Raw genomic sequence first — 13,577 nt, forward strand, 5'->3', positions numbered from 1 at the left:
GAAGCAGTCAAGACTGAAGCCCATACATTCTGACACAATCCTAGATTCTTTCCTGTAATGACAAAACAGAATAATTAAAAGTATGGGTGATTTGCTATCTAAATTTGAGCAAGTTTCTTAAGATCTCTAAGATTCTCATCTGAAAGAAAGCTGTGTTAAAAATAGCCCTTACTTGTTGAGGTTGTGAGAATTAAAGGCAATAATACATATAAAGCATTGCATAGGGTCTGACACAAAGTTAGGACACGGTAATTAATAGCTATTAAACCAAAAAAATAAACCAAATCCATTGCCATTGAGCCAATCCCAACTCTTATTGACCCTATAGGACAGAATAGACCTGCCCCATAGGGTTTTATAGGCTGTAATCTTTATGGAAGCAGATTTCCAGGTCTTTTCTCCTCTTTTTTTTTTTTTCTTTCCATTTCTCTTATAAAACCTCTCTCTCTCTTTCCCTTTCTCCTTTAAGTATTTTACATATACAAATATAAATTCTCTGTACTTTGTGTCTGCATTTGTATTTCAATTGACTACTCATGAAATGTTTCCACAAATTAAGGATCTTTTCTTTTAAAGATTTCATACTGTTATTAAGGATTTAAATGTTTTTAGACTCAGGTTGTGTATGTCGGTTTGTGTGACTTTGTTTGGTAATTGTTGTTGTTGGGTACCATAGAGTCTATCCCAACTCATAGTGACCCTATATGACAGAGTAGAACTGCCACCATAGGATTTTCTTAGCTGTAACCTTTACGGAAGCAGATCACTGGGTGGGTTTGAACCGCCAACCTTTTGGTTAGCAGCCAAGCAGTTAACCATTGTACTACCAGAGTTCCTTGCTGTGTAATTAAAGTCATAGAAAACTGCCTTTCAGAAAGCATACAGCTCAGTGTTCCAAAACTGTGGCAATAAATTTTAGCACTTTCAGTGAGTCTGTTATTTCAGATAACCTTTGTGTTATTTTAAAATGTGGTAATAATCTTAAAAATGTCTAGTGGTTATGTGCTTATTATGGACCAAGTGCTGTGCTAAATGCTTTACTTCATTTTTCCCTCAGAATAGGCCTCTGAGGTAGGTATTATTACATCATCCCTGCCAAAGATTATGTAGATAATAAGTGTGTCAGAGATAGGACTCAGTCCCAGCCAGGTACGTCTGATGCCAAATCCCAAGCTCTTAGCCACTACAACGTGCCATCTCGTTTTATCTAAGACACTGAAGAACCCAGGCTAATGATAGATTTCTGGAGTGTTCTACTAAAAAACAAACAAACAAACCCATTGCCGTCCAGTTGATTCTGACTCACAGTGACCCTACAGGACAGAATAGAACTGCTCCCATAGGGTTTCCAAGGAGTGGCTGGTGGATTTGAACTGCTGATCGTTTTGGTTAGCGGCCAAGCTTTTAACCACTGGAACAGCTGATTCATGCTTATTGAATAATGTGGTTCATCTATAAGTTCACTTGGCAAGACCATTATCCAACCAACTTTCACCATTTTATTCACAAGAATATCTTGGAGGACTATTAAATGCTCTGCTGAATTATAAAAAGCACACAAATAAAAAAAGAATTATAAAAAATATTATACCTAGGACATTCCCTTTATTTACTAACATCTTCATTTCTCATCAGTTTTATATATTTTTTTTTCTATGTAAGAGGTCTCCTCACCTACATTATGGTTTCCGTCACTAACTTATCCTCTACCCTACAGCTAGGGTGATTGAAATGCAAGTCCCATTGTGAGCCTGTGTTTCAAATACTTCAGAGGCCTCCCATCTTCTGTAGAGCGTGTTCTGAACCTCAGTCCCAGGGCCCTCAAGGACTTTAAGAAATTCATTATTCTACTTCAAATTATATACAATATGTTCCATATATGTGTAATTTGCCCAGAAAAGTATCCATAGGTTTGTATTAGATTATCAAAATGGAATTATGATTTTAATGCCTATGAATCTCTTATAAAGACAAAGTTTCCTAAATATTTACACAAGACTCTTTACAGCCTAGGAAACCCTGGTGGCATAGTGGTTAAGAGCTATGACTGCTAACCAAAAGGTTGGCAGTTCAAATCCACAGGGCGCTCTTTGGAAACTGTGTGAGGGCAATTCTACTCTGTCCTATAGGGTCGCTATGAGTCAGAATCGACTCAATGGCAACGGGTTCGGTTTTGGGTTTTTTTGCTTTGTGACCTAATTCCTAACCCCCAAGCCTCATCTCCTTCCGTTTATCACCCTCCAGATCCACCATACTCACAAACACACACAGCAATGCTTCACTTCCTGCGGTTTCTCAGAATGGTATGTGTTTGCTCAGCTCCACATACATGTACATGCTGGGCCTTCTTCTGCCCCTTATGAGAACCTATTCAGCTTCAGACCTCTGCTCCAATGTCACCTTCTCAATATTCCCTGACCTTTCCAAGCAGCATTAAGTGCTTCTTCCTATGAGCTTTTGTAGAGCTCTGTTCATACCATTCTTAAACCATTTATCAAATTACTCTAGTGATTTGGTTGTACATTTATCCACCCCCTCGTATGATGGCTATGACCCTGATACAATGGTGAGAGCTGAGCCCTCTCACCACCTTGGCCCAGCTTTAACTAACAGTTAGGGAAGTCCTTTTTCTCTGGGACCTAATAGTCAACTCAGTAAATATTTGAACTAGTGATTAAATAAATAAATCAAGGAACACTGTTAGAAAATAATGAGTGTTTAGCATGATTTCTTCATTTCTAACTCCTCGTAAACTTTACCTTTCTGAGTTACAACAATGGATAATTCAACATCTATTTAATGAAAGGTCAATATAATCCTGACTGTGTTTTAGGAACTGTGAAGGTGCCATTGAAGTTCAGGTCATGGTTCCTTCCTTCTAGAAGTTTATAGTCTTGTGAGAGGCAAAGACTTAAATGTGCAGATTCCAACATAAGACGTACTCAATGGTACTATAATTGTTTGCTTACCCTCTTCTAAGGAGGCAAAATAATATAGTGCTCAGAGCCTCAACTTTGAACTCATATATACCTGGGTACCAGTCTTAGCTTTTCTGCATACCAGCTTTGAGGTACTGAGCAAGTTGTATAAGTTCTTTTGAGCCTTGGTTCCATCAACTACAAAATGAAGATAACAATAGGTTTCCATAGAAAATATATGCAAAGCACACAGTAAGTGTGCAACCAATAATGGTGATGAAGGTGATGATGATGATGATGATGATAGTAGCATAGTGAACTGTCGTTCCCTGAAGACAAGGACCATATTTAATTTATCTTTGGATCCCCAGCCCCTTCTCCAGTACCTGACACACAATAGATATTAAACAAGTGTTCGTTAAATTAGTGATTAATTTATCAACTCTGAGATACTAAAAGACAGGAGAAGATAGAAAAGAGACTAGCATGGACTCAAATTATCCAGGAAAACTTCATGGAGGAAGAATGTATACAAAGAGTAGACGTTTTAATAGTTGAAGAAGAGGGTGCAGGTGATGGAAGACAAAAATAAACAAGCATTACACAAAAGCATGTAGCCCATGATAGTCTGTGCCTAGGGTAAAACTAAATGTGCTTTGTTTGGTAGGAAAGGAAGCAGTGAGAGTGTAACATACCCACGCACATACATACAGACATGCAGACAAACTTTACTATTTAGCACCATGCCAGATATTAATAACCAAGACAACAATTCTAAACTTGTTCCTTTTGGAAGCCACACTCTATATCCAAACAATATAGGAGAATGTTTCATTTAGACAAACTAACTGTATGTTATGGTGGGAAAAAACATGTGCTTTAGAGGGAAGCAAATATAGATTTGAATTTTTAGTTTTGCCATTTAACTAAGCCTATTGTCTTTTTTTTTTTTTTGTCTTGGGCAAGTCACTTACCTCTTTAAGCTTCAGTTCTCTCTTCTGGAAAATGGGAATAAGAAAGCGTGTCTCACGAGGTTGATGTGGGCTTGAAGGAGATAATTTATGTAAGATCTATTCAGCACCTGGTACACAGCAGGTGTTCAATATACACGAGAGCTGCTGTTATTTTTAATAGTATTAATTGGTACATTTATGTGTTTTTGCTAAGTCAAAAGTGTACATATTGGTTGTGTGTGTGTTTGGACATGTAAACTTGAGCTTACTGTATCTGAGAGCAACTGCGGTTGTTAAAATTGAAATAATCCAGAAAAAGACAATGTTTAATGTAATACCATTAGGCTGTATCTCTCTTCAAAATGAAGAAATGTAAAAAGCTTGGAATGTGGGTGATTGTATAGGCTGAATACTCAAATAGGAAGTTAGCTACTTTATTAACCATCTACAGTACAAACTGTCATGCAAATACTGCCTTATGCTTTATGCAAAACATTTGAAAATCCCTATGACTTTGTTCTTCTGCTTGGATTTTTTTTTCTGTAGTAAAATACATAATTTAATTAATTTCAAATGTGTTTGTAAACCAGCCAAATATTTCCTTTTAAATACTTGAGCTCTATGTTGAAATGCAAAAGGATGGTTCTTAGCACATAATTTTTTTTTTTTCAGTAATAGACGTCATCCTTTAGTTCTTTAGTAGACTTTTAGTTCCACATGTATTAAGATATCTCCTATGCCCACAATAAATGAAAGTTTTTCATCTCATGCAGGTTCTTCCAGGGGACCCAGCCCCCTAACCATGGGAGCCCAGGACACCCTCCCTGTTGCAGCAGCATTTACAGAAACGGTCAATGCCTACTTCAAAGGAGCAGATCCAAGCAAGTAAGCCTGGAGCTTGGTCCACGTATTCCCAAGCTCTAGCCTATCCAGTAGGGGACACACTAAGCATTACTGTATCATTCCTCATCTTAACACCGAAAAGATCCAGATAATAGTAACAGGTGGCATGCCTAGAATAGAGGAGACAATTTAATTAGGGAGGTTAATTCACTGATTTATTAAAAAAAAAAAAGTCCCAAAGGATCCAATATTCTAATATCTGATTGTTAGCTGCCATTGAGATATCCCCATACTCATGGTGACCCCATGCACAATTGGACAAAACGTTGCCCTGCCCTGTATCATCCCCATGATGGGTTGCAGATCTGACCGTTATGATCCATATGGTTTTCATTGGCTGATATTCAGAAGTAGATTACCAGGTCTTTCTTCCTAGTATGTCTTAGTCCAGAAGCTGCACTGAAACCAGTTCAGCATTATAGTGACACACAAGCCTCCACACTAAGGCTGGTGTCCGCACACGAGGTGTGTTGGCTGGGAATCAAAACCAGATCTCCCACATGAAAGGTGAGAGTTCTACCACTGAACCACGAGTGCCCTCTAGCAGTCTAATATCTTACTATTCAGAAATCTGATTCAGCTTTTGGCTGCAAGTCACAGAAAACCCTAACCCAATTCTGTCAACAATAAGAAAACTTACTGTCTCACAAAAGTAGAAGTCCAGATCATGCCTTTCATTATCTTAGTCTTTCCTGGATACGAATCACCCAAATATAAATTGGAACAATGGTGCATAGGAATGGGAACCTGGAAGAAAAAACCTTCTGAAAACACTCAGGTTGGCAAGAGATTGAGGCAGATGTTACCCTTACTAAGTAAACCATTATAATCACAGCTTAGTAAAAATTCTAGAGCAAAATGCAACATCCTTTCTGCAAGAGGCTGATTTCACTTATGTATTTATTTTTTAAATTACTATCAGTTTTTATAGGCAATGCATTCAGTAGCAGTCATTGAATGCATTTGTTTTGTGGACTTAATCTGAATACATAGGTGATATAATTAAATACTTTGCCTTTCTATAAGGACTTTCACGAATAGGGCTGTGGAAGTCTATGGGTTCCCTGAAATTCTATTGCATATCTTATGTGTGGCGGGGGGGGGGGGGGTAAATGTGCATTTTTCCATACAGAGAGCCTATAGCATTCATCAGTTTCACAAAGGGGTTCATGATTCAAAAAAGGTTGAAAGTGATTACTTGTCTAAACTGAAAACTAAACACCTAAGTCACACTGGTTCTCAAATATGTCATTAATATAATTCCAATTCCAAATTTTATTGATAAACAAAGGGAAAACAGATGAAGGAAGAATTGCTCTCTTTTTTTACTTACAAGGACTAGGGCTTGGAAATTCTTAGTATCTATGGCAATAAGAATGAGAGAAAAAACTAAATTTGCATACAAAACACTAGGCTATTAAAATGTTTGAAACAGTGATAAGTATAATTAGAACTTGGATCTTCACATATATTTTAAGCAGAACTCTGTATAACTAATCATGAATCCTCTTTATGCTTCAGAAACAATATGTTTTTTACAGTCTAAATCTAACAATATTGTGCTGGAAAACTAAGAATTCCACCTTTAAGTGCCCTACCGAGCCACTGGGGTCTACCAACATCCCCAAGTGCCATGTCTTTTTAAACAACATCTAGGCTTTATTCTAGACCTCGAATACTGTAGAGAAACAAACACTGTGGATTCTGGTTCCTCCCAATGTCCTTTCTCCTTTATCTTCAAAGAATGAAATTTTGCCATATCCACATATAAATAGAAATTAAAAGCTACCTCAAGCAGAGCATACATTTGAGCTGTTAGAGCAAGTAAACACCATGAGCTTAGATCCTTTATATACTTTATACTGTAGAATCTTATTAAAACAAAGAATTTGCATGATTTTCTGTCATGCCAGTTTAAGGGCTAATTATTACTGACGGACCTATACCTTAGAAAGTTCAGGCTAGCCTGAATTGAGAAAAGTGGGCAGAAACACACTTCAAAAAAATAAGAGCAGTCAGGTGTATAGAGAATTTTATGCACCTGAGTGAAAAACATTGAGAATCACACAAGAATTGATTCTTTTTTGCCTGCTTACTAATCAGCTTTCATTCATTCATTCACCGATTTATTCAGAGAGGCCTAAGTGGTCTCCCTACTTCCACTTTGGCCCCCCTGAAGTCTGTACTTAATGTATCACGTCACTTTTTTGCACACAACACATCTGCTTTGTTCGAAGTAAAAACCAAAGGCTTTATAATGGCCTATAAGGCCCTACATGATCTGTCCTTCAGCACTCCCCAAGCCCCACCACGGTCACCAACTCTCTGATCTTATCTCCATCACTCTCCTTCTTATCTCTGATCTTGTCTCCATCACACACCTCCTTATCCACTCCACCCTAGCTACACTGGCCTTATCGCTCAACTCCATCCACACCTCGGGGTCTTTTTACTTGCTGCTCCTTCTGCCTGGATGAAACCTCTATCCAAATATCTGAGTGACTTGCTCCCTTACTGCCTTCATGGTACTTCAGGAAATTTATTAAAGAGACCTTCCCTTTCCACCTTATATAAAATTGCAACACACCTCTCCACTCCTATCAACACTTCTTTCTTGCCTCAATTTCCCCATAGCCCTTCTCTCTACTGAACATGTTGCATATTTATTCAGTTGTCTTTCTCTACCCCACAAAAATGTAAGCTCCATGAGAGCTGGGACTTGTCTGTTTTGTTCACACCTGTAACCTCAGCACCTGAAACTGGGCCTGGCATGGAGCACTCAATGCATATTTGCTGAATGAGTTGAGTTGAATTACTTACCTAACATTTATGGAATGTCTACAGTGTGCTTGTACTTGTACTAGACAGGAGATATACTGGTGATGAAGACCACTGATATGGAAAGCAAGACTTGTAAATATAATGCAAAATCAACCTGAGGAGACATGCAATATGGTGCAAAAGGAATCAAGAAATCCTTACGAATAGTTTTTTAAACCCTAAGAAGAAGTGGAATGGCCTGTCAGTCACCTCTGGGCCTGCCACAATGCAAGCGAGGCTCTTCATCCTGCTTGGGCTCCCCCAGCATACTATGGCAGAAGTGTAGGGAGGTCTGCACCAATGAGCCTGGTACCCATGACCTTGACATTCCAATGATGTAGCAGTTGGGCCTAATTAACATTAGTGCTTTTACTATGCCCTTCCAAATTAACTGAGCCTTCGATTTGTGGGTGACTGTATATATTGAGTCTTTTAAAATATATTGCCACAAACAGTGCTAGTATATCCTGTGTGATGGTAGATGGGAAATCCAGTATATTTCGTTGACATGTTTAGATCTGAAATTCATGACCAAATCTTGAAGTGGCATTCTTCTGTATCTAAGGCAGTGAATGATTGTAATTGCTCTTCTTTCATGATTCGTTTTAAGGAAACAACTCAGATTCGATCACTGGATGAAAATAAAACCAACCACAACACCGAATTTAGAAACCACACAGAAAAAGTGTTTGGATTTGCTTTGTCTGTGGTTCCCTCACCTCCTGCATCAAAACCTTCCCCATTTTTTTTCAGAACCATTCATATATTGGAAAAAGAAATATACCACTTTAATTGTTTATTATGATATATAATTCACTCATGTATAGTAACACTTTTTACCTGAGTATTCAGAACACCTGTAACAGGTATTCTGACATTTCAGTCTTTCTCAGTAGCTCATAGATAGAGAACACCTTGACTTTACATTTCCCATTATCAGCTGCTTTAAACAACCCTGGTCCCATGAAATAAAGGTCAGGGATTCTTTAATCTCCTAGAAAAACTTAGATTTCTCAGCTATATCCTATTTTTCTCTTATCATCATACTTTACAGTATGTCTCCCTCTTTACATTGGAAGTCTGGGCAAGGACCATGTTTGTTCTATTTCATTGCCCAGACTGGTGCCTGATAACATTGTATAACCACCCAGTGTATTTGCTAAATTTATGAATTTATGTTAAAAACATTTCATTGCATTCCTCCTCTCTGCTGGGTTCTGTGTTATGTACTTTTGCCTTCCAAGAACCTCAGACAACAGTCCTTGCACTCATGATAGTAGATAAAACATGTCCAAGAAACTACAAAACAATTTTCCAACAAAGATCTGTACATGCTTCTACGGGAACATAGAGAAAGGAAAAGCTAAGGAAGGCTGGATAGAGAAGATATTAAGGAAGACTTCAGAAAAACCTTCCTTTGAACTAAATCTTGAAATATGAAAAGGATTGTGCTTAGTAGATAAGCCAATGAAAGAGGATTACAAATAAAGGAAGCATCATGAGCACAGAGGTACGCCTGAAAAGACAGCAGTGGTCTTGGTTATCGAGGCAGCACACAGAAATCACATTTTATCTGAGGGGTGCATTCCTAATGACCTCACGTAATTTAATTCACATATTCCCTGACTAAAAATGGTCAGTACTTCTGTGGACCAGCTAACAAACATGATGCTGCCTCTGGCAATAGGGAGAACCCAGTTTATAAGTCACTTGGTCAGCTGACTTTGAAATTTTGCCATTCCTGACAAACTTTTCATTTATGGGGATTCACATGATTTCAAATTTTATTCCTAAAATAAAAGCCGATTAATTTTTTTTATCACACTATTTTCAATTTATATATTCAAACTCACATGAAATGTATCTATATTACATACTAGTAGAGACAATCATTAAGGTTGAGCAAAGATTTCCCTCCAGTGAGTATCAGTGGAAAATATTTATTTTTATATAAGAGTTTCATCTCAACTTAGACAGTAGATGGATTAATAAATCAGTAGAGGTCTGACAGCTCAGGTGCAGGGCAGGAATATAATGCGGCGGGGGGAGCCTCGGTGTTTCGCATCATGGACTATACAGACTACACATCTGCCATTCTCCCACCTTCCAGCTAACTGTAAAGTCTTTGAAGTCAAGGGCTGTTTTGCTTGTTTTTAAATTGCCTTCCCACTCAAAAAAAAAGAGTTGACAGCCAATTTTTTTTCATTTAATAAATGCCACCTCCTCCCTTGCTGACTTGCTTTCAAGAGTGAAACTTTATGCCTCACCAAGACAACATGTAGATCTCATTTTAAGCAAACGGAAAAGGAAACTAAGCAGCTTTTCTCCCAGTTAAAAACATTTGAGCCACCACTGCTAAGGACAATATATTGAGTGAGGGTAGGTGGTGAAATCTAATTTAACAAGCACTCTGACTAATTGTTGTTTTAAACAGCAGTTGTCAAATAATATTTGTCCACCACATATCAACAAACATCACGAGTAGATTCAGGTGAAGGGAAAGTCTAGGCTCAGCACCAGTTGGGTAAATCAAGCAAGGTTTACTGATTTAAAAGGTAGAAAAGGAAGATAACAGAGTTAGCACCCAAACTGAGAGATCAGCAATATTCCCCAGAAGACATGGAGATGCAAACTTTCAGAAACCAGAAATTTTCATCCAGAGCAGTGCAAAGTTATGAATGGTAATATCTGAACGAGGGTGGACACTTGACAACTTCAGGAAACTCACCTGCCTCCACCTCTACCCTAAGCCTAACCCTAGACATACATATAAGTCTATGGTAGTTCTTTACATAAGCTATTTTGGATATATACCAGGAACACCTCACCTGAGCCAGGTATGTCTCCTCAACTTCAGAGATACACAGTATACAAGGCAACTTTGGGGCAAAATAGAGTCCCAGATACACAGATGCGAGCAAAGAGTTCATTTATTAATTTTGATTTCCCTAGAAAGTGCATTCTTGAACTTAAGAGCTACAGACTGGTACAAGGGTCAGTTATCTAGATGAATGGGGAAGTTGTAAAGAAGTGCACTCAATTTAAGTACTTAGTGTTTCCCAAAGAAAAATAACCCTTTTAAATGTTCTGCTTATGGCCAAGATGGAGCAATAGGGACCAGTTTACCCTCTCACCTGAAACAGCCTGGAAACAGACGAAGTATATGAAACAGTGATTTATTTGCAAGAAGCTACATGCCAGGTGAAGGACAGTGATCCCTGAGAGATGGGAAATAAATGAGGTACACCATATGACTGTCCCTGCTTACTTAAGAGAGTTTCCAGGCCACACCATAAGGAAAGGGAACCCAGGCAGAGCCCAGAGGGCTCTGAGTTGAAGAGACAGAGCTGAGAGTCTGGGCTTTTAGAGTTCTCAGGACAGAGTACCAAAGAGGAGAAAGCTACACAGAAGGAAAACCCTAACAGTCTGCAGAGGCTCCCCTTGAGTATTCAGCAGAGAGCTGGTCAGCTCATGTGTGTGAGATAAATGCCCAAAGCCAGAAAAAGAACTGCATGAAATGATTAGACATAACAGGGTCCAGCACTCACACAGGGCCAAGAACTGTGCCTGTCCCTATAAGCCAGACCAGAAAACCTCAAGATTTATAAAGCATTAGGTAGGGTACACAGAAGGGTCCTATATCAGTACCCAACAAAACCCAAACCCATTGCCGTCGAGTCGATTACCACTCATAGCAACCCTATAGGACAGAGTGTAACTGCCCCATAGAGGTTCCAAGGAGTGCCTGGTGGATTCGAACTGCCAACCTTTTTTGGTTAGCAGCCGTAGCACTTAACCACTATCCCACCACGGTTTCCCCTACATCAGTTAAAAAAAAAAAAAAAAAAAATTTTTTTTTTTTTTTTTTACCAACCAAAAACCAAAACCGTTGCCGTCGGGTTGATTCCGACTCATAGCGACCCTATAGGACAGAGTAGAACTGCCGTCGAGTTGATTCCGACTCACAGCGACCCTATAGGACAGAGTAGAACTCCCCCATACAGTTTCCAAGCAGCACCTGGTGGATTTGAACTACCGACCTTTTGGTTGGCAGCCATAGCTCTTAACCACTATGCTACCAGGGTTTCACCTTCATCAGTGAAAAAAAAAATAGTGGGCAATAATTAGCCCTAGACTAATTACATGCTGGTCCCACTTAATGGATCTTAAAAGCAAGACCTAAAAGAACCTAACTGTTCTCAAGAAATGTAACTGTGACCCAGAGAAATGCTCAAGAATATTTATAGGAATACAAAAATAGCCAGCATCCAACGAGATAAAAATCACAATGCCTGGCATCCAAGCAAAGATTATCAGGCATGGAATAACACAAAAGAACATGATGTGTAATAAGAATAAGAATCAATCAATAAAAATTGACCCAGAGCTGACACAGATATTAGAATTAGCAGGCAGAGATATTAAAACAGATATTACAATTGTATATCATATGTTCAAAAAGTTAAGTAAAGACATGGAAGATATATTTAAATGAACAAATAAATTGAACTTCTAGAGATGAAAACTATAATGTGTGAGATGAAAAATACAGTGGATGGGAATAATGACAGATAGGGCATTGTAGAAGAAAAGATTAATGAACTTGAAAATATATCAGTAGAAATTGTTCAAAATGAAACACAGAGAGAAAAAAAAGAAAAAGAAAGAATATAACATCAGTGAGCCATGGAACAACCTCAAGCAGCCTAGTAGTGTATCTGTAAATGGAGCCCCTACAGAGAGGAGGAACGACAAAATTTTTTCCGAATTTGATGAAAACAACAAACCTACATATCCAAGAATCTCAAAGAACCCGAAGCCCAAGAAACATGAAGAAAATTACACCAAACACATTATAATCACATCGCTCAAAAGCAGTGATGAAGAGAGCAGCCAGAGAAGAAGGGTAAGTTACATTATCTTTCCTCTCGACACAGAGGGAAAACAAAGATGGTGGCAACTTTCTTATTGCAAACAATGCAAGTGAGAAGACCGTGAGACAACGCCTTCAGAGTACTGAAAGGAAAAAGACTGTCAGCTTAAAATTCTGTACCCAGTGAAAGCAGTTGTCAAAATGAAGGCAAAATCTGCTTTCAGGTATACAAAGCCGAAACAATGCACCACCATCAGACCGACACCACCAAAAAAAGGCTAAAGGAAGTCCTTCAGGCAGAAGGGAAATTATAACACGTGGAAATACAGATAACTCAAAGGAAGAATCCTGAAAATTATAACTACATGAATAGATATATAAGATTTTTCTCATTATTTAAGTCCCTTTAAAAGATAATTGATTCTTTAAATGAAAGTAATAATAATGTAATATGGGCTTTTTAAGGTATGTGAAAGTAAAATGTATGATAACAATGTAGCACAAAGATCGGGAAAAAAATGGAAGGTGTATTATTGTAAAGTTCTTATAATATCTGTGAAGTACTAAAGTATCAACCACTTCAAGGTAGGCTGTGATCAGTAAAAACGAAGAGCATAAGCCTTAAAACAACCAATAAAATAATAGAGTTATAGCTATAACTAATAAGCCCACATAGGAAGTATATTAGGTCCAATCAAAATGGAGAAACCACACAGTAATTTGAAAGGGGAAAGTTTAATATGGGGAATTATTAACTATAATTGGGGTTGGAGTAACAAGAGCTAAAGAACTAAAGAGCACTCTAACATACCCACTAAAACCACCCACTGCCGTCGAGTCGATTCTGACTGATAGCGACCCTATAGGACAGAGTAGAACTGCCCGATAGTTTCCAAGGAGCACCTGGCAGATTCGAACTGCCGACCTCTCGGTTAGCGGCCGTAGCACTTAACCGCTGTGCTGCCAGGGTTTCCTACACATGGCTAACAGATGTAAACAACAGCCACTACCCTAGAGCTGAGATAGCGCACCCAAGGTAGAACCCTCTATGCCCGGCTCTTGACTAAGATCCAGACCTTGTTGCAGAGGGCATGGCTGTGGGAGGCAGAG

At 38.5% G+C, this 13,577-nt stretch overlaps 1 protein-coding gene across 3 annotated transcripts in view; it reads left to right on the top strand.

The window, feature by feature from the left end:
• Positions 1-13,577, top strand: part of SGIP1 (SH3GL interacting endocytic adaptor 1) — a 249,418-nt gene that overhangs the window by 213,082 nt on the left and 22,759 nt on the right. For all 3 annotated transcript variants that reach the window (XM_023549496.2, XM_064282103.1, XM_064282104.1), the window contains one exon: positions 4,645-4,756. In XM_023549496.2, the coding sequence (XP_023405264.1) occupies positions 4,645-4,756 (112 nt within the window). The remainder of the gene's footprint in view (positions 1-4,644; positions 4,757-13,577) is intronic.

The sequence above is a fragment of the Loxodonta africana genome, chromosome 3 (assembly GCF_030014295.1).
Source record: "Loxodonta africana isolate mLoxAfr1 chromosome 3, mLoxAfr1.hap2, whole genome shotgun sequence".
Classification (NCBI taxonomy): Eukaryota; Metazoa; Chordata; class Mammalia; order Proboscidea; family Elephantidae; genus Loxodonta; species Loxodonta africana.